This window comes from Macrobrachium nipponense, chromosome 28 (assembly GCF_015104395.2).
Source record: "Macrobrachium nipponense isolate FS-2020 chromosome 28, ASM1510439v2, whole genome shotgun sequence".
In the NCBI taxonomy this organism is placed as follows: Eukaryota; Metazoa; Arthropoda; class Malacostraca; order Decapoda; family Palaemonidae; genus Macrobrachium; species Macrobrachium nipponense.
This window is the reverse complement of record NC_087217.1, coordinates 55,386,709-55,407,184: the sequence shown is the minus strand read 5'-3', so window position 1 is coordinate 55,407,184 and position 20,476 is coordinate 55,386,709. Positions and strand designations below refer to the sequence as shown.

At 38.8% G+C, this 20,476-nt stretch overlaps 2 protein-coding genes across 6 annotated transcripts in view; one reads left to right on the top strand and one right to left on the bottom strand.

Annotated features, from left to right (window-relative positions):
* LOC135201749 (uncharacterized) overlaps positions 1 to 4,326 on the top strand; it is a 76,485-nt gene extending 72,159 nt beyond the window's left edge. For all 4 annotated transcript variants that reach the window (XM_064230970.1, XM_064230969.1, XM_064230968.1 and 1 more), the window contains exons 8-9: positions 1,375 to 1,548; positions 3,705 to 4,326. In XM_064230970.1, the coding sequence (XP_064087040.1) occupies positions 1,375 to 1,548; positions 3,705 to 3,864 (334 nt within the window). In that variant the 3' untranslated portion in view covers positions 3,865 to 4,326. The remainder of the gene's footprint in view (positions 1 to 1,374; positions 1,549 to 3,704) is intronic.
* Positions 4,327 to 4,469: 143 nt separating this feature from the next.
* Positions 4,470 to 20,476, bottom strand: part of LOC135201750 (endothelial differentiation-related factor 1-like) — a 40,483-nt gene continuing 24,476 nt past the window's right edge. For both annotated transcript variants that reach the window (XM_064230973.1, XM_064230972.1), the window contains one exon: positions 4,470 to 5,092. Coding sequence is in view for 1 of the 2 variants with exons in the window: in XM_064230972.1 (XP_064087042.1) it covers positions 5,031 to 5,092 (62 nt within the window). In the remaining variant the exon portion in view is untranslated. The remainder of the gene's footprint in view (positions 5,093 to 20,476) is intronic.

Here is a 20,476-nt window from a genome sequence, read left to right as displayed (position 1 = left end):
AATTTGGGTCTTATATTCACTTCTGTATTTGCTCTTTGCTATTGCCTTTTATATCTCCATTTCTGTATACTGACCATGGAGGACCTTCTTCAGAATCATCAGTTATGTCAAGATCAACTGAATCATATGACAGGACTCCTTCCTGTTGGTCTCATATGAGCCAAAACTTAAGATGTTCTTTGAAGCTTTGTATAATGGTTGAGTTGCCCATTTGGATTCACAGTTGAAAGGGAGATATTCTGCAAATGTGACCATCTTGCCAGGCTTTACATCAGGGTCATGGCTGAAAACACTGAAATAGCATACCTAAAACATTAGGGAGAAACAAAGTTGGAGTCTTACCAGGCTTGCAGTAGAAACATTCACTAGGGCAGAAAGGCACTAGGTCAACATCATGCCAAGGTCTGTTCTGGTATTTTGAAACATCTTGAAGGATCCTTTCAACAGTGCTTAGCATACACTTCTTTTGGAGTGATCTCTTCACTTGGATATCTGCAAGGCCCTTTGGCACATTTCAGAAGTGCTTGAACTAGTAATATGTCAAAGAACAAACATTTAGCACATGGTATGGAAGATCACTGATTGTACACAAGTTAACCTAGACTCTGGTTAGTTTTAAAATTCCATGTAGGCTTTAAGCATCCAAAAATGAAAATTATAGAAATTTATATTTACAGTGTTCCTCCCGTATTCGTGGGGGATGCGTACCAGACCCGCCCCCTCGAATAGTTAGAATCCCTGGATAGTTGAAACTCCTTTATAAAAACACATAAAATTGCCTATTTTGTTAGTTGAAACTCAAGAGAAGTTTATACCTGGTTTTTTTAATAGTTTTATCAGAAAAAGTGCATTTAATGATATTTATAAAAAAAAAAAAAAATTGTGGACATTTCTCATGGAAAAACACCTCAAATAGGCAAATTTTCCTTGAATTTTGGGTATATATGTTCCATAGAGAAATTCGTGAATATGTGAGTGTGAATCCAGAGTGCGTGAATACCGGGTGTTCACTGTATATATGGATTATCAATAAATATCTTCAGGATGAAAATAGAAGAAACAAATTTTCAAGTAGACTACTAGGCAATCATCAGATGCAATTAGTAATTAGGACTGATAAAACTAATATGTGCTTCTTCATTTATTGGTAGAGTACTACTTTTAAGTTACTGGCTAATAACTTTTATAATATACTTATAAAAGCCTTTGGATGCTTATTTGCATTAACCATTAAATTTTTTAAAGATTACATTTTTAGAGGTGTTTTCATTTATTACTGTATTAAACCACTGTGAAAATTTTGTTGTTTCACTGCCTTTAATAAAGGATATTTCATATGCTACCTTACCAATTTTGTGTTATAAAATTTTTCAGGCCTCAGCATGTATTTGGACGGACAGGTCTTGGACATGAAGGCGAACAGGGAGTAACTAAAGTTTTCAAGACAAGAATCAGGGGCATGTTACAAGATTATTTACGGGGTAGTGATATGAGCGACCTTGCTTTTTCACCTCTGTTTTCAAAAGAACAGCGAGCAGAAATTCACAAGTAAGTGTTGAGAGGTTCATACAGTATATACATTATCTTGGAAATGGTACAACTACATACTAACAACGAATACTTGGCAGCAAAGGCAAAATGTGAGTCACGCCACACTTGTTATTAATCAGAATTGCAAACCTTCATTTACCGTTATGCTGTCAAGGTTTCATCATACTCAATCAGTATATACTGGTTATTAACTTGACTGCAAGTAGGCAATAGGTCATAATGAGGTCTTGAAAGCCAAATGAAGTAGGCAGTGTGGATGTCAGCAGTAACCGGGTGCCTTTGTCTTTTAGAAAGAATTTGTTGAAGTGGTACTACTTGTATCTTCATAGCCAACAATGGTAACTAAAAATTGTCAGATATCCTTCCTGATTATTTTCTATACATTTCTTAATTGTGGACTTCCACATTTGACTTCATACATGTGCTTGGGCAGCCTTATGAGTGTTTGGCATTTTACCTCAGTAATTTGGTTTGGTTAAGGGACTTATCATCATGAATGGTTTTAGGATAATTTTCCTTTACGAGTTTGGACTTAAAATGATTGCTCCGTATTCTTCTTTGTTATGTTCTTTCACTCTTAGCTCCCATGAGGTCATTAGCCTTCACTATCCCATTTTTCATGGGACCTCATCCTCTTACTTCAGTATTCACTGCATTTCTAACAAAGTTCCTCATCTCATGCAATTATGGTCAAACCATCTCGTGTCTTCTTTTGTAGCTTCTTGATATCACATCTCTCCACTAAGTTCTCATTCTTAAGATCTTTCTATTGTATTCTAGAAATTAATCAACAGTTCATGATCACACATTTTCAAAATCTCATCTTTCCATGTCATATTAGTAGTCTAGCTAACTCTCCATCTCATCCACGTTGCAGCGACCATTCTCTTAACTCTTGCTTCACAGTCCAGAGTCTGGCCATAAGGTAATAGATATGCAGTGCTTCTTTCAACTCTGGCCCATCTGTCGCAAGTTTTCAGCACCTGTTTTTCCTCATTTCCTTTTGTAATGGATTTTGGGCATCAGAAGTCTTATTCTGTGTATACATAATTTGTAATCCTTAGCATCAGTTCTAACAGCAGCTGTTATACTTTGTATTATGGAGTTTACACTTTACACCATTCCCACAACAACCACTTTTCTGTTTTTTACTTTTTCCTTGGCTTCCTTTTCAGTCACTAAGCGTGGTTTTGTGCATAGTGATTTTACTCCTCACTCTTCCAATACTATAATATACAGCGAAAGAATCAATGCCAGTCTTTGATTGATGCCAGGATATATTTTCAATTCTTCTGATATACTGGCACTTTCTTCATTAGATCTAGTGGTATCAGTTTCATTATCAAGTGCCTCTTCAAAAACCCCAAATATGTGGTATATCACTATTTTCACATGGTAAGTTTTCTGTAGTTTTCTTAGTATGAAGACAAGACATTCTGTTGATATCTCCAGCTTGAAGCCAAACTTAGTTACCAATTTTTTATTAATTTTTTATGCAGCTTGTCCATTATTTTCATAGCATGATCAAGTAGGCTTATTCTTTTGTAATTTTGCAGTACATTTCAATTTCCTACTATGCTGAGGCTCTTTACCCACTCTTCACTGTCAGGTTTTCACATTCTAGTAACCTCATGGACGACTTTACACTGTCAGGTTTTCATATTATAGTAACCTTATGGATGATTCTTATGCTATCATGTTTTCATATTCTAGGAACCTCATGGATGACTCTTACACTGTCAGGTGTTCATATTCTGGTTTTCTTCCTGCTTTTATCATATTATTTGTTATTGCAGATGGTCCTCTACTACATTCACTTTTTCTTTATATTTTCATTGTGCAGGTTCCTTATATTTACTTTTTTGGCTGGCTAGGGAAAGGTTGATACCTAAAGAACATGATCAATTGCAATAAGTACTCCTGTTACAGTTGTGTTTCCTGGTATTGTAACAGCAGGTGAGATCATGGAAGATAGATAATAAATTTTTGAAGCTTGTGGTAAGCAGCATAAAGTGCAGTACAGTAGCCTTCAATTAGAAAATGCATTTAACACCTGTTTATCATGCTTTGATCACAGTATGTATAACCATTAGTTTCTCTTAATGAAATTTTTTTATTAATATTGACTGTTGCATCATCTTGCTTAATTTCAGAATGGCACGAACAATGAAATTGAAGAGTCACAGCCATGGTAAAGGTGAAAATCGTTTTTTGGTGATTTCCCGCAAATTTTCACCAAAACAGCTGCTATATCGACTTTTACAAGAGGGACCCACAGACAAATATGAATTAGTGGCTCCTGGAGAGAACTAATGTACAGTATTTAAGGTGCCTAAGTTATTTTGACCAGTTATTTATATATATGTATTATATAGTTACTTGTACAGTATAGAGTATATTAAGAATCACAGAGTATGCACTGCTGATGTGTGAAGTCAGTAATCCAAGCATCAAGACTAGCATTTAATCTTGCATGAAATTTTCATGACTTTAAATATGCAGAAATTATGTGTACAATAGAAAATACAAGAAATGTAGTTAGTTTTACATCTGTTAAGTTGTTTATAATATATATTTTGTTACAATTCAGTTGAAAGTCTAAAGTTTTAATTGGCAGTTACTAAAATCATACTCTCAAAGTTACTGATAAATTATTAGGGAATTTAATTTTAATCATAAACTGTAAAGAATAAATGGCAATATGTTTACATTAAAATAAAGATGCAAGTAAAACAAATGGGTTAGATTCCCATTTGTTCTATTGAAAATGGATAATCAACTTTTAAAAGCCATATTGAAGGTGGTGTTGAAAGAAAGACATTTCATATAAAATAGTTTACATGTAACATATACATCACAACTGGGTTGCTGTTAATATTAAAATTTAGATTCTTGAAAAAGGTAAAGGAAACAAATAGTAACTACTTTAACGGTAATCCTTATTATTCAGCATATTACCATAGAAAATTGAAAAAAGTTAACATTTTATGCAGAGTATCAAACAAAGTCCAACCAATAATAATGCAATGTCACTAACACGTTGCCAATAAAAGGTAAAGGCTGCTTTGTCAGTGCAAAACTTGGCTTGAACTATATGCTGCATAGAAAGACTTGGTATGGTAAACAGAAATAAGACAACTAAAAACATACTCCAGGAAAACAGTAGCATACATGATGAAAGCAAATAATGCATGTGTGAAACATTTTCCCAAACATAACACGCACAAGACAATGCTGTATTACACAAACTGACATTTGTTGTCTATCTTGGTTCTTTTCATTAACAACCTTCTCCTTTGCTAATTTGTAAGGGGGGAAATTGACTTGAACTACAAGATAAAACTTAATAAGTTTGTCAGGTATACAGTTTGAATGTTAAATCAAAATATGTTTTTTGTAAACAATTCTCTAATGGTGGAACATAACCCGATTATTTTCATGGCCTTCAGATTTGTAGTGGCAGTGAGGTGGACCGCTGCCTACTTCTTCTTCCCCCGAGGAGCCATAGGCAAACCTTTTTCTTTACCACGCAGTCGTAGTCCTGGAACAAAATTTGCTTTAACAGCACTTTGCAAAATAATTAATGCAGTAAGCATTAAACTAAACATGTTAAAGAAAATCTAAGCCATTTGTATTTTTCGTAAGTATACAAACTACACCCTTTTATATATGAGTATTCCTCGGCATAAACTGGAATTGGTCAACGTGGTTAACTGGAAGCAGAAGGTAAAATATAATTACTTTTAAGAATTAAAATCTGTGATTTTTTCCTACATGAATAAAAACCAGAACTTTTTTTTTCTTTTTTTGAGTGTAGGACTCTCGTTAGGTGGAAGAGTAGTTTCAACTGACTCAAGTTGAATCTTCAGTAGACACACCTGACTCCTGTAACCTCCATTACAAATAGCAAGGGGATGTAGGATTTGATAAGGCACTGAGCCAGAGTGAAATATGTTTGGCCTCTAGGAAATTTATTGGAGAACTAAGTGTTGCCCTACAGAAAGGGGACCATAAGTAAGAAGTCAGTTAAAATCTGGGCCAATCATAAATTGGTACCCTATCTCTGTGTATAAGATTACCCCATTCACCCTTTACTTTTATTAGGGTTGGTGAAAGTGCTCTTGACCTGGCTGCTATCTTAACCACTAACACACTCATTAACCCTATTAAAAGAAAATGCACTCTCACTAACCCCATTAAAAGTAAAGGGTGAATGGGGTAATTTTATACACCAAAGCTCCTAAGATAGGGTACCAATTGGGAAGTCTATTCTATCCATTATGCTCTTGACCTGGCTGCTACCTTATGAAAGTAGAAAGTAGGAGTTGGAGCCATTTACTCAACCATTCAACCTCTCCAACAGTAAGCCATATGAATACTTTGGGCAAAATGCTTTTTTGTCCTTAAGAAGACTGAAGATAGACAACTGTTTGAGCAACCAACTACTCCTAAGGTGGGCTGGTCTCTCTCTCTCTCTCTCTCTCTCTCTCTCTCTCTCTCTCTCTCTGAGGAAGAGAGGTCCGTACCCTAAAGTCAGAAGATCTCGCACAAGGCAGTTGGTGAAGATGGTGCACTAACTGGAATATGTTCTCAAAATGCATGGCTGATAGAGAAGTGGGCCAAAGGAAATCTTTGGGTGTCTTGGCCAAAGCATTAGCAGATCGGGATACTAATTAGAATTGAGTCAACAAGCAGCTACCAGGACTGCCCGTGACAAACAATTGGTTGATCCACTGAATAGTGGAAAAGTATACAAATTCACTATTTCCTCCTGGCTGACAAGTCACTAAGGTCATGATTGTCAATCATCAACCTACCGGGTGACCCATTACACTAACTTCGAATACTTACAGGACTACATCAAAGTGATTCATCCCATGTCCACAAACCTGAGGCAGAGACCTAAGTGTGAGCCTTTGTTGCATCCAAGAACAGTAGCCCCTTCAGAGATGGGAAGTTCACAGGAACTCCGACCAGGAGGTTCTGCCCATTTCCTCATTTCCTGGCTCATGGGTACAAGCTGGTAAGGCCACAGAAGGCTGACCACTGCTTCTATCATCAATGAAGTGGGAGTTGGTGGAAGCACCCATGCAATATGAGCTTCTCCAAGAAAAGCTTGGCTTTGGCAAGCTTTTCTTGGAGAAGCTCATAATCCAAGAAAAGCTTGCTAAAGCCAAGCTGGCTGTTAAGTTGCAATAGGAACAGTGCTGTCGCTTATCTGAGCTTACTGACACGAGTTTGACAGGAATCTTGCTGCTATTGCACCTATAAGCATGCAAAAGCATCTACCTGCAGTTTGTGTGTGAGCTCCAAATTCTCCTAAGTTTATCACAATTGGGTGAGGAAGTGGTGTCTGTTAAAGAAAACTACATATTAGGATGCCAGAACTAACAATCACCTAGAAAAGGAAACAAAGTAAACCATGTAAGTGGGTCCAAACTCATCAGCTTACCTCAGATTTAACCTCTTTGTTACCTAGTGGTAATGACCAATTTCAGCTTGTGCTGACGAATACTACTTCAACATAAAAGGCGGTGGTTTGTATTCCAATAGGAACAAAAATGAATTTGACTGCAAAAATGAATTTGACTGAAGTGTGCCAACACCATAGAAGATAGTCCTTAACTAGTATGCAACAAGAAGGAATACTGAAGACATCGAAATTAACAAATTTCCGGTTTAATTAAAAATTTGCACAAATTTATCATTTTCCTATGAATGCAAACCCTGTGAGCAATATATTTCTATTAATAAAGACGAATCCTTTGCACCAGCCCTGTGAGAGCTACATAAATTAACTCAGTGGTCAGGCTAAACTACCTAATAATATAATAATGCACTTTTCAAAAGGTAAGTATACCAAGTAAACATACGCAGAATCTGTTATTTGTACAAATTTCATCTATTCCATGGTGCATCATGTCTTATATGGAGGAGAAAAAAAAAACAAGTCACTGGATGGACAATAATCCTTCAGGGACGGGCTAAAAATATATGTACATCCCCAGACCAGGCAATCTTTCAGGTTGGCCAGTTAAAAAAAAAAAAAAAAAATTCAATAGAGGGGAAAATATGCAAATGCACATGGTGAAAAAAAAAAAAAATCTAAACATTTTCCCCTACCCTCCAAGGGAAGTTGAAAGTGACTATTTAATACAACCCTGTGTGCGGCCTCCTCTACAGGACACTCGTAAATTTTACCAAGTTATAAAATCAGTAACAAATTCCACATATATTTGTTGTATAATATTTACGAGATGCAGTAATTTTTTTTCCGTATACATTTTTAAAAACATTTCATTGCAAAATTACAATTAGACATGATATACTATCATAAAAGATAAGAACTAAAACCCACAGATATCCCTGGGTACGTTTATGGGCAAATAAATATAAAGATGTCATGGATATAGGTGGGCAATACATTCCTACATCGTCAAGAAGCATATAGAGCTCCCTGCCTCCCTCTGTCCTTAGCTGAGCTACCCCAGTTGCGATTAGTCAATTATGGCCAATTGAAGTGCTTTGAACTTCTTTCCCACTAAATTTCGTCCAAGTTTTATGGCCAATAATATTAAAACATGAGTTAGCCTATCCACCATCCAAAACTTATCGATATGCATATGATGGTTCCCGTCCATTAAGGGTTAACGGTACGAGTACCATAAGCCATAAATTTTGGCCAAAAATCTGACCATCTCTAAAATTTTATTCAAATTCAAGCTAAACAATTTCATTTCCTGAAAACACGTGTATCTGTCACAACAATGTGCAGCAGTAAGTACTTAGGTAATATATATATATATATCTTATACAGTGGTCCCCTGTATTCGCGGGGGATGTGTAACATACCCCCCGTGAATAGTTAGAACCTGCGAATAGTTGGAAGCCCTATAAAAATTATTAAAACCTCCTTTTTTGTTAGTTAAATTTAACTCAAGAAAAACCCACTAAAAATTTTTATACTGGTTTTTTTAAGTTTTATATAAAAAAGGTGCACTTTATGATGAATCGATAAAAAAAAAAAAAAAAAAAAAAAGGGGGGGGGGGGGATTTGTGGAGATTTCTCAGAAAATACCGCAAATAATGCTGGGAAATGTTCCAGAGAGAAATCCACGAATGTGTGAGTATGCAAATCCGGAGAACGCAAATATGGGGGGTCCACTGTATATTTAAATACTCTTGTAAGCTGCAATCTCGCATATCATGCAACCCCCAAATTTTCACCCTAAAACAATGATTTGGTAATGTATCTCATGTAACGAGTTAAATTTTTTAGACCAAATTACAATAGGCTAACCCTTTTCCTCCTGTTTATCTATCGCATTTTCTATTTAGGCTAACCCCTTTTCCTCCCATCTTCAAGTTCCCCTTTTCCTCCATCTCTTTATCTCTCCCATCTTCTAGTTAAGTTAAAAGATTAAAAGAGAAAGCTAAAACTATCATCAGTAATGTTATACTTCTTGTGTAAACGCATACAGCCAGAAACAGGTGATTTGCTATGAACCGAATCCGATAACTACAGCGGTCTGCTTGCATTTCAACCATCGTATTATAGTGAAAAATTACTTGTGTTACAAATGACTTTAAATACAATACAACTGATATATTTTTACATTACTATATCCTCATTTGCTATGGAGAAAAGATCGGCAAGGGTGCACACTGCTAAATTTAAGCTGCTAGTTGTAGCTGAAGCTGAGGAAAGAATGTTCATCTGCTAACGACTATTATTTTGCATCGCCAACATGGAAACTTTGGTACAGCACCATCAAACTCGGCCGTAAACAAAATCTGAGAAACATGTTTTAATCAAAACTATTTGGCATGAAAATAGAAATTTTACTGTGTTCACTCCAATAAAATATAAATATATAAAGCTTGTAGTATTCTGATGAAATCAAGTGAAAATATCAATATCCATGGAAAAGATGTTTATTTCATCAAACAAAGCTAGTATGTGAATATTAAATATGCTAATTTTATATCTAATGTATGATACAACCCCCTTAAAATTTGCTCCAAAATTAGGTCTTCAAAAGTTGCATGATATGCGAGTATACATACAGCACTGGTATAGTATAGATTAAGATAAGAAAAAAAAAAAAAAATCGGAACAAACCTGTAACCCCGCCCTGACATGCACTGAGAAGAGGTGTAATGTCATACTGATATAAATACAAGTGAGGATGCCCTCAATCCTATATAAATATGATCACCAGACTTCTCTTGTCACCTACAGGAAGGAGCAAACTTATTTCACTACTGAACCATGCATCAAGTAGTCCAGGAGTGATCCCTGACCAATGTTAAAAATTCCAGGAGTGATCCCTGACCAATGTTAAAAGTGAACCATTGAAGCCTTGTACAGTTCCCTCCATGAATTTCGATGCACAGCATATGGCTATTGGAAAGCCAAAACTGAGATCATCATTGCAATACTGCAGTGGGCATTTACCTGGGACTGTTGCTTTGTTATAAAGAAAGTGATCGGCTATAGGTATCTCAATGACAGTTTGTTTTCATCAAATTTATCTAATAAATCCCTTGTAAAAAAACAAGCAACATCAAATAATAAAGTTTTATTAAAAGGATAATATTGATATCACAAGCTCCAAAAAAAAATACACATTATGAAAATTGGGATAACAACAATCTCTGTAAAAATCGTATCTATTTCCTAATAATCATACATCACCACCGTTACTTTCATGTAAGGTGAACGTTCAACTTTATACAAAAAAAAATTTAGCACAGTTCTTAGCATTTCAGTAATGGTCTCTTTCATAACTCTTAAAATTTTTAATGCTTTAAACCCCAGAGTTAATACTTAGTGGAGCTACATGACTAAATCTAGTGGAGTGGGATGTTTTCCCCTCCTAAATATATGAGATCTAAACTTGACATACAAATGTAATTTCTAAAAGTATGCTCAGATGAAGTCCATCTGAATAAGGGTAACAGGTATGCAGGCACGAAGTAGTTCAACGGTAAAGAAAGAGTCGAAAGACCTCCAGAGGATCCAAACAGTCTTGTCCATTTAATTCTCAAACCCATACCATTGGACATTACTTTAAATGAACTTCAAATGCCTAAACACTTGTCTCTGTTTTCCTACTAAAAAGGACTCAAAGGTTATCTATCTAAATAAATTATATATATATATATATATATATATATATATATATATATATATATATATATATATATATATATATACGTATATATAAAGCATGAACGCTGAATTGCGTACGCTGCCGAACCAACTCAGGAAATTTGAAGTTATTTACTTACTAAGCCATAGAAGCAGAAATACAATATTAAATGATTGATTGAACATGGGTTGTTAAGGGGGGGGGGGCATGCCTTTGGACTGTAGGTTTCTAGTATATGCAAACCCTAGCACTACTGTTTCTACCATCCACTAGCAATCTTTGAAACATTTGTTAAAAAAAAAGTTGGGGGTGGGGGGGATCACTTTCGTCTTTTCGATACATAACATCTCGGGTTTCATTTCACTGAAACATGTGACAAGACCTAAGATAAGAATTTCCATATTGGCCCTAAAGTCAAAAAGGAGAATAAAATACTCTACACTCTGGGAACCTATTTGTAAGACAACATTTTGTAATGATCTAGGCTTGCCCTCATTGAGGTTTCTTTCAATTTTATTTTTTTGATGGCTCATCTTTGCTGTTAATTTCCTTCATGAAATCAACAATAGAAAATCACAATTTTTGGAAGTAAATTGTATTTTTCCTAACTATACAAACCTGAGGTCCTTTACATAAGGAATTACTTTTGGCGTAGCTGGAATTACGGCTGTTAAATTCTTGAACAAGGTGGTTAGGCAGTAACTACCGTGTGGCAGGTGGGGAAGGCTAGCCTGCCCGGATGTAAACACTCCACTTTCCTTTCGGCCTAGGTTCAGATTGAGGGGTGGCATGAGGTGGGCATATATGTAAATGAACTAAGGTTTGTATAGTTAGGAAAAATACACTTTACTCCAAAAATTGTGACTTGTTCCTACACGATATACAAACCCTCAGTCCTTTACATAAGGAAGACTCACTGATTGGTGGGAGGAATCTGAGTGAGCCTCTAGAATTGACTGGAATTCTACACACCTAAGCTACTCCTCCTGGTCGTAAGAGCAAGGAGGAGTGCCCTGCCTCTGACAACGACAACTTGATCGGAGTATAGGAGCTGCATGATCAAGAGTCAGACTTCTGGTCCTTTTCGAAATGAGTGAGGAATCGTAACTCATCCGAAAATGGGCTGTGAAGAATATTTAGAGTCGGAGACATTTAGAGTCCAAGACATTAATGCAAAGTTCTGGAAAGGGTTTGCATTATTGCCAGTCTCCTTCCTCCCCTTGCTAGAGGAAGGATCTGATAAGAAGCATAAAAAGGATGCTTTATGTATAAGCTTACCGCACCAATCGTCCGACCAGCCAGTGTAAGTTCGAGTCCTATCCTCAACCCGAAGGAAGAGGAGTGGAAGGACGAGGTGGGGAAGGTGGAGAGGCCAGTCACTCTCACATCCTTCTTACCTTTAGAATAGCACACCATAGGCGAGATGCAACTTGTCCTCTTGAAGGAGCTGGATAAGCAAACACAACCTGCAAGCATCCACCACTGGTCCAAGGAAATGAGGTTCCAAGGACCTGTGGGCAGGCCCGAAGGGAAAGATGAATATGGTCGCAATCACTTTATCTATCTTCCTGTCAGACATATTCTTCAAAGTGATGACAAGTACCCATCCACTTGACTATCCAACTGCAGAGAAGTCTCTCACGCTCTTGTAATATTCCGCAGCGGATAAAGACACTGACACTGAATGGTGGGTGTCGATCCTTATGGGTACAGGAACACGCCAATAGGGCAAAGTAATGACTGATCTGGATCAACCAATACAAAGTCCACAGCGTAGCTCATGATGGTCTCGGACTCTTCAACAGCTGCCGACTGACTGCGCTCAGTGTGAGGCGAGCAGTCAAGGGTTATGCCGAGAAACCATACAAATAATCTATCTTGTTCGCCATTGTTGTTGGGAGACGAGATGATTCTCTCAAGGCATCTGCCCATCAGAACGATAGTCAATTGCCTTCTAGAACCGAGGTCCCCCATGGCAAGACAGAAGTTCTCATAGTAGCTGAATCTCAACTAAGGAGAAATAATACCATATGCCAGTGAAAAGCTAAGGTGAATGCGGACCTACGTCTTCACAGTTGAATCGAAAGAAGTTAACTCTCAAAATTCTGAACGTAGAAAGTCCCGTCGATGACACCGACCAGTGAAGATGGCTTTAATCCCTGTTGTTTTACAAAGGACTGAAAACGCTAAACCGCTATTTCATTGCTGTTCGGTGATTAGTCAGAGTTTGCAACGAAAGCGGAGCGCCTTTCAGTAATGAAAACACATGTGCTGGATCAGGGAGGACATTTCTATTACTTGGAAGTAGAGCTGGCAGGGCGGAGAACAGGCGAAGTCTTCAGTTATTCATCTACAATTTGGGGTGAAAGAAGAATAATTGCACACCTACGAATTACAAGATGTATTTAGAAGACAAACTCAGATGTTTGAAGAAATCATTCTGCATCATCGCAGCGGCAGGTGTGATGAAGAGGAATACTAGGCTACAGACTTCTGTTACCGTGAGGTAAACAGAATGATGATAACGAGTCTAGTGAGATATTTCTGTCTGAAAATTCTCGCAACGGCAAAAGGCAATGCAGTAGAGATGGCCATACACGTATGCAAGAATTCCAGCCAACCAGAGACCTAAGTTTGTGATTGCCGGGCAGAGATTTGATTCGTTAGTCAATCATCGCAGAGGAGGAGAGACAAAAGCCGACCAAACTATTGCGGCAGGCAGGGTTGGCAGGCAGCCCGGACACTGCTAGCTCTCGCTCACTTGTCATCCTGAGTTGCCAGGTAATCCATTCCATGAAGGAATGCGTTTGGCTAGAACCATCGAGGGCAAGAAAATACGCTCGAGCATTTGTACTTTAACCGAAACAGATTTCAGTGAATGCAAACGCTGTGGTGTTGTTGTTGTAAACAATACCACTAGTACCTCAAAATTGAAACTGGTAACTCTTGGGAGGCTTGCAAGGCGGTCCCGAGTTGTAGTTCAATTTAGAAGATACTATTCGTTTTGGTCATATACCCGTAGAATTAACTACAGTATATGTGCCTACACCTCGGACAATTCAACTGATAACAGAAGCGTGTCGCGAGAGAAATAATCGTAGTATATTTGTAGGTTCCCGTACATAGACCTCCAGCCTAAATTCTCTTCCATTCGAGGAACAAGAATTAGGACTGGAAGCCAACCTCCTTCATTCTCTACTGAAGAGAGCGAAGGTGAAGTTTTCCCGAAGGAAGACTTCTAGGGTGATAACAGGATACCGAAGACGACTAGTTCAAGCCGAACTGGATGTTCCCAAAACAGTAGCACTGGAGAGGCATTCAAACTCTCGGTGCTATCCATCCTGAACGGATTGACGTATGTTCTGTAAAATCCTAGGATTGAACCAAAAACAGTGTCTCTTGGGTTCGAATTCTGAGGAGTAAACTCCACTGAATTCCTCTTATTTCCTTGTTTCATTCTGGAATAACCAAGAAGTAAAGGACAAAAAAAAAAATCTTATATATATATATAATATATATATATATATATATATATATATATATAATATATAGAATATCTATATATATAATATTATATATAATATATTATAGATTATATATATATATATATATATATAGGGGAGGATTGACGTTATTGCCCGTTCTCTATCCCGGGGTTGACCGCCTACTGAGGCGACGGACCGTCAGGTCCATCCAGGCTGAGCCCCTCCCGAGATATTCTTCCTTCAGCAGCAGTACTTCCTTCGAATGCTAGAAATTCCAGGAATTTGAGCATTCGGAGAGATTCCTGATTATCGTAGTCACAATTATCAGGAATTGTCTCGCCCACACTCTGGACCATGGTCTCGCCCAAGTGTTTGCAGATCGGAGAAGACAAAAACACTCGGAGAGTGCTAGAAACTCCGAAGAATTTTAAGAGCTCGGCGAAACCCCCCAAATTTCCTCAGACGATTATCAAGTGGTGGTCCTCCTGATTCCCGTAGAAATCGAGGAGGAATGGGCAAGATCCTTCCTCAATGACAGGGACTTACGTCCGGTGGGACCCGAAGGTCCCTCCAGGAACACAGTCCCTGACGCAGAATCCTACAGAGAACGCTCTGCAGGATCCCTCCCATTCCTGCCGCAGCCATAGGAACTAGCAGTTGGAGAAGCAAGTTACGGGCAGCCATCAACCTGCGGTGATGGCCGCTCCGTGTCTAGGAAAATGTTACCGTCTGGAGAAAACATTTTCCCAGGGAGGGTTATGAAACTCGTACTGTGGGCGAAACGTCTGCCGCCACCGTGACCGTCGTCTGGGTGGGGCTGATCGTGCACCTGACAGGAGAGAGCCGATACCGTCCTCCGAGGCATCCCAGTCCTTGGTCGGGGCCGAAACCTCTCAAGAGGACCAAAGGGGGAGCCCACACCGGTCTCTGCGTGCACGATCCAGCGGGACTGTCACATGAACAGTGGTGATGGTCACTCTGTGAGTCTAGGAAAGTGTCATCGTCCTAACCAGCCCCCCACGATCTCCTCCAACCACTTGAACGTAAGCTCTGTTTGGTCCCAAGACTGAACCAGGCTTGTAGCCAGACCATAAGAAGTGCATTCATCACGATCACTCCTGTTCGCCTCGTTCCTCCCGGTGTAGCCTGAGGAGGTTGAAGGGACAGGTGAGGGAGACCTGACACTCCTACCCTGCCTACTAGCAGAACTAGTAGGCTGGGAGGACTGCAGGTGATCGCCAACCCACGGTGGTGATCGAGCTGCAGGTCTGGACCAGCGGTCTCCTTGCGGAGAAGCGCTGGACAAAGGACGGAGCGTCAGTCTCATTCGTCAGGGGAGCTGCTACGAGCACTCCTGCCCTGCCTACCAGCAGAACCAGTAGGCTGGGAGGACTGCAGGCGATCACCAACCCATGGTGGCGATCGAGCTGCAGGCCTGGATCAGTGGTCTCCTTGCGGAGAAGCGCTGGACCAAGGACGGTAGCATCGGTCTCGTGCATCAGGGGAGCTGCCACCAGTCGTGCGAGCCGTCCGGTCCCGGTGGGAGCGACGGTTGGGTGACTGGTAGTGTCCACTAACGCGGTGAGAGCGAGCACTGTCCTCTCGACGTGCCATGGTACCAGGTCTAGCCTGGCTGGACCTGGTGACCAGGCCAGGGCAAGGCCGGGCCAGGTCCAAGCGAGGCTGGACCCGGTGACCAGGGGGACCTCTTCCCAGCCTCACTACGTGAACGGTCTGGTAGGAACGTCACGTCAACCCTGGGCACTGTGGATACCGGACAATCGCTGCGCGAGCGATCGCCAGTCTGGTAAGAGTCACCTGAGCAACTCTTACCATCCTTCCGCTCCATGCCTGACACGGTGAGCGTACTCAGCAGTCTGGACTTTGGCTGCACAGTCACCTGTAGGTGACCGTACACTCAGTGATGCTCGCAAGCGAGTGGCTGAGACGGTTTACAGTCCGGAGGTGGAACCTCTGGAGCCGGGAGCAGAGGTACCAGCGGTAGCCAGTACCCCTACCGTCCCCGTCTTCTTCTTCCCTGGGGAAGGAGAGACGGGCCCGTGAGGACCAGCGGAAGACCCACCTGTCTCACCGGAGCGAGACAGACCCTTAGAAGTCTCTGTGCGACTTCTTAAACACCAATTGGACGTATTAAACGTCGACGAAAATTCTGTTGGGTGCCAAATTGACGTATGAAACATAGACGCAAAAAAGTTTTTTTAAAAATTCGCGGAAAAATAGTTATAGGCCTACTTGGCGAAAACTTTTGTATCAAGCACCTTGAGGGATGCTGGAAGTTCACAGATCAAGCTGTTGTTTTGTTTACAATCGTTGCCCAGGCGCGCAAGCGCAAATTTCTTTCTTCTCTCACTAAAAAGCATCAGCGACACATCTCGGAAATTATTTCCTCACTTTGACATAATTTTTGCACCATTTTATATTAGCCATTACATAGTTTTAAATATGAAAATGTGCACAATTTCATGTAGAATACAACAAAAAACAACCCCTGGTTGTAGCTTTTATCAGTTTTGAAATATTTTCATATAAATAACGATAAGTGCCAAAATTTCAACCTTCAGTCGACTTTGATTCTACCGAAATGGTAGAAAAATGCAATTGTAAGCTAAAAATTTTATACTATTCTAGTAATATTCAATCATTTACCTCCATATTTCGATTTATGGAGAATTTATGAAAAACACTTTTTCCCTTTGTCCGCGCGGTAAATCTTCCGAAAAAATCATAAATTTTTGTCCAATTGTCGTAATGTTTGCACAGTTTTATATTAGCCGTTACAAGTTTTACATATGGAAATGTGCACAATTTCATGTAGAATATAACAAAAAACAACCCATGGTTATAGCTTTTATCAGTTTTGAAATATTTTCATATAAATAACGATGTGCCAAAATTTCAACCTTCGGTCAACTTTGACTTGATCGAAATGGTCGAAAAACGTAATTGTAAACTAGAACACTTACATTCTAGTAATATTCAATCATTTATCTTTATTTTGCAACAAATTGGAAGTCTCTAGCACAATATTTCGATTTATGGTGAATTTTTGGAGAGAGAGAGAGAGAGAGAGAGAGAGAGAAAAAAAACTTTCCTTACGTCCACGCGGTAACTCTTCCGAAAAAAATCAGAAATTTTTTTGTCTGAAAGTCGTAATGTTTGCACCGTCTTATATTAGCCGTTACAAAGTTTTACATATGAAAATGTGCGCAGTTTCATGTAGAATACAACAAAAAACAACCCATGGTTGTAGATTTTATTAGTTTTGAAATATTTTCATATAAATAACGGTGCCAAAATTTCAACCTTCGGTCAACTTTGACTTGATCGAAATGGTCGAAAACCGCTATTGTAAGCTAAAACTCTTACATTCTAGTAATATTCATCATTTACCTTCATTTTACAACAAATTGGAAGTCTCTAGCACAATATTTCAATTTATGGTGAATTTTTGAAAAAACACTTTTATCTACATCCACGCAGTAACTCTTCCGAAAAAATCAGGAATTTTTTCAACCGATTCTCGTAATGTTTGCACCTTTTTATATTAGCCGTTACATAAAGTTTTATATATGAAAATGTGCGCAATTTCATGTAGAATAAAACAAAAAACAATCCATGGATGTAGTTTTTATCAGTTTTGAAATATTTTCATATAAATAACGATACACAGAAAAAATTCGACCTTCGGTCAACTTTAACTCGACCGAAATGGTCGAAAACTGCAATTGTAAGCTACAACACTTACGGCCTAGTAATTTTCAATCAATTACCTTCATTTTGCAACAAACGAAGTCTCTAGGACAATATTTCAATTTATGGTGAATTTTTGAAAACAACTTTTTTTACGTCAGCGCGTTACGAATTTATGCATCATATTGTGATAATATTTTCTGTGTTGCTTTGATTGTTTTATAATTTGTTATATACCAAAATCATCGCAACTTAGTGTACAATACAACGAAAAAATGGTTAACTCATTAGCTTTAACCGTTTTGCTCACAGCACACTTTGTATACCAATTATATATGAAATTTTTTTTTGCTCTGTCATATATTCCAATATTTATATATGATAATGATATTTTTTTTCATTTCTGATGGTTGCATACTAAACTTCAGGCAATGACAAAAAAAAAGGAGCCAAAAATGAACTCTTAATCTTGAAAATTAAACGTGCTATGATTTTTTGAAAAAAAAAAAAAAAAAAAAAAAATTTCCGCTTCGGCGCTCACTCGTGAACACCACCGGCATATGGGAGACACTTTCGGCTCAGCGATTAAGGGTTAAGAGGGGGCGAGGCCACCTTCTTCTTCCTCGGCTGGGGGGCCTTGGAAGTTGAAGGGGAAGAGGTGGCAGAAGACAACAGAGAAGACAACGACACCTTCCTCTTCTTCCTAGGCTTTCTCTTTGCCAGCTTCCTCAGGACAACCGACAGGTCCTCCATCCAGGACGGAGTTGGGGCAACATGGCCCAACTGCACCTGTCCGGAGGGACCTGTGGGAGCAGCAGTGGAGAGAACGCTTCCTCGAAGAGGGTTACAAAACTCTTGCCTGGCAGGCGAAGCGTCTGCCACCACCAAGACTGGTCGGTCGCGTCCGTCGTCTGGGTGGAGCTGAGCGTGCACCTGACTGGAGACAGCCGATACCATCCTCCGACTCTTCCAAGTCCTCGTCGAGGCCGTGAAAGATCCCACCGGGAAAAAAGATCAACGACCAGTCAGCCAGAGCTCACAAACACACGTCTTCATCGGAAGACGGCCGAAAGCAAAGTGGAGTGTTTACATCCGGGCAGGCTAGCCTACCCGCCTGCCACACGGTAGTTACTGCCTAACCACCTTGTTCAAGGATTTAACGGCCATAATTCCAGCTACGCCGAAAGTAATTCCTTATGTAAATGTAAAGGACAGAGGGTTTGTATATAGTGTAGGAACAATCTATTTTTAAAATTAAGTGAAAAAAAAATATTCCCCCCTACCCATGATGTTTTTTTCCATTTGGTGTAAAGAAAATACATATATAACTTAGCCAAAAAATCAAAACTTCTAATAACAAGAGAATTAGTTTAGCCAAAAAATCAAAACTTCTAATAACAAGAGAATTAGTTTTTCAATATATATTTCGAATGTTTCCTACCAATATAACTCACAGGCAACTGGATAAGTCTCGGTCATAGGATCCTTTTTTTTTCTATACACTGTGATGGAGAGAGGGCCATCATTATATTATAAATTGCCGCTTGGTGACTTAAGTTGTCTTGTGCTTTGTAGACCCGAGTCAAGTGGTCTGCGAAATCAATTTCCCAAGATGGAAATTCACTTTCAGGTAGATAGCTCAATGACTATGCATATTGCCCCAGCACCAGGCCTAATAGCCTAAATTCCATAGATCTGTCATTATCATGCTATACTTCTGTCACGTTTAGATCTGTTTTAAAAATACACCTCCTTTGAACAAATATTCAGTTTTCTGTTGACTGCCATATTCGTCAATTAGTAAATTTTTACGTGCATCTTGTACCTCTCACTCATCGGTAATCCTCATGTTTCCCTTCTCAGAATTCCTGCGGCTTTTGTGATGCTGCCAATGTAGATTTTGATAAGTTTTCCATAACCGAGGAAGAAAGAAATTCATGAATTAGTGTGGTAATATTACCTAACGAGTCTTTGTGACTATTCTGTAGTATATGATATGCTTGAATTTTATCTATTCATTTGATTAATGTTTTGATTAAGTTGAATGTCATGGAGATCATATAAATGGCTTGGCAGAGTTATGATTGCAGAAATACAAAATCACATATTGCCAGTACCTTCTAGTACAGCTTCCTCTCTCTCTCTTTCTCTCTCTCTATGCTGAAATTTTTGTTCAGGAAGTAGTAAGGAGGTTTTGATTTACTTATCTCCTGGATTGATTGATTATGAAATATAGGTCTTGAAGACCAAGCTCCGGAACCTATCAGGATTACTCAGTGCCGTAATGAAGATGAAATATATAAATTAATATGATTAATAATGAATGTGAATGATAATATACAAATAAAATTCAGTGTTCAAATATGGATGTAAACAAATTAAGAATGATGATAAGTAAAACCAATACAAAATAAATAATTATCAGACTTATATATTTAAAAAAAGTTACAGAATAAATATGAACTTGAATCAAAAGGTTACGGACTCATTAATGACCCAAGTCTAAACCAAAATTTAAATTTTCTGCAATGCTTTCTTGTTCCCTCTCTAGTCTATTGTCAAGCAGCATATTGA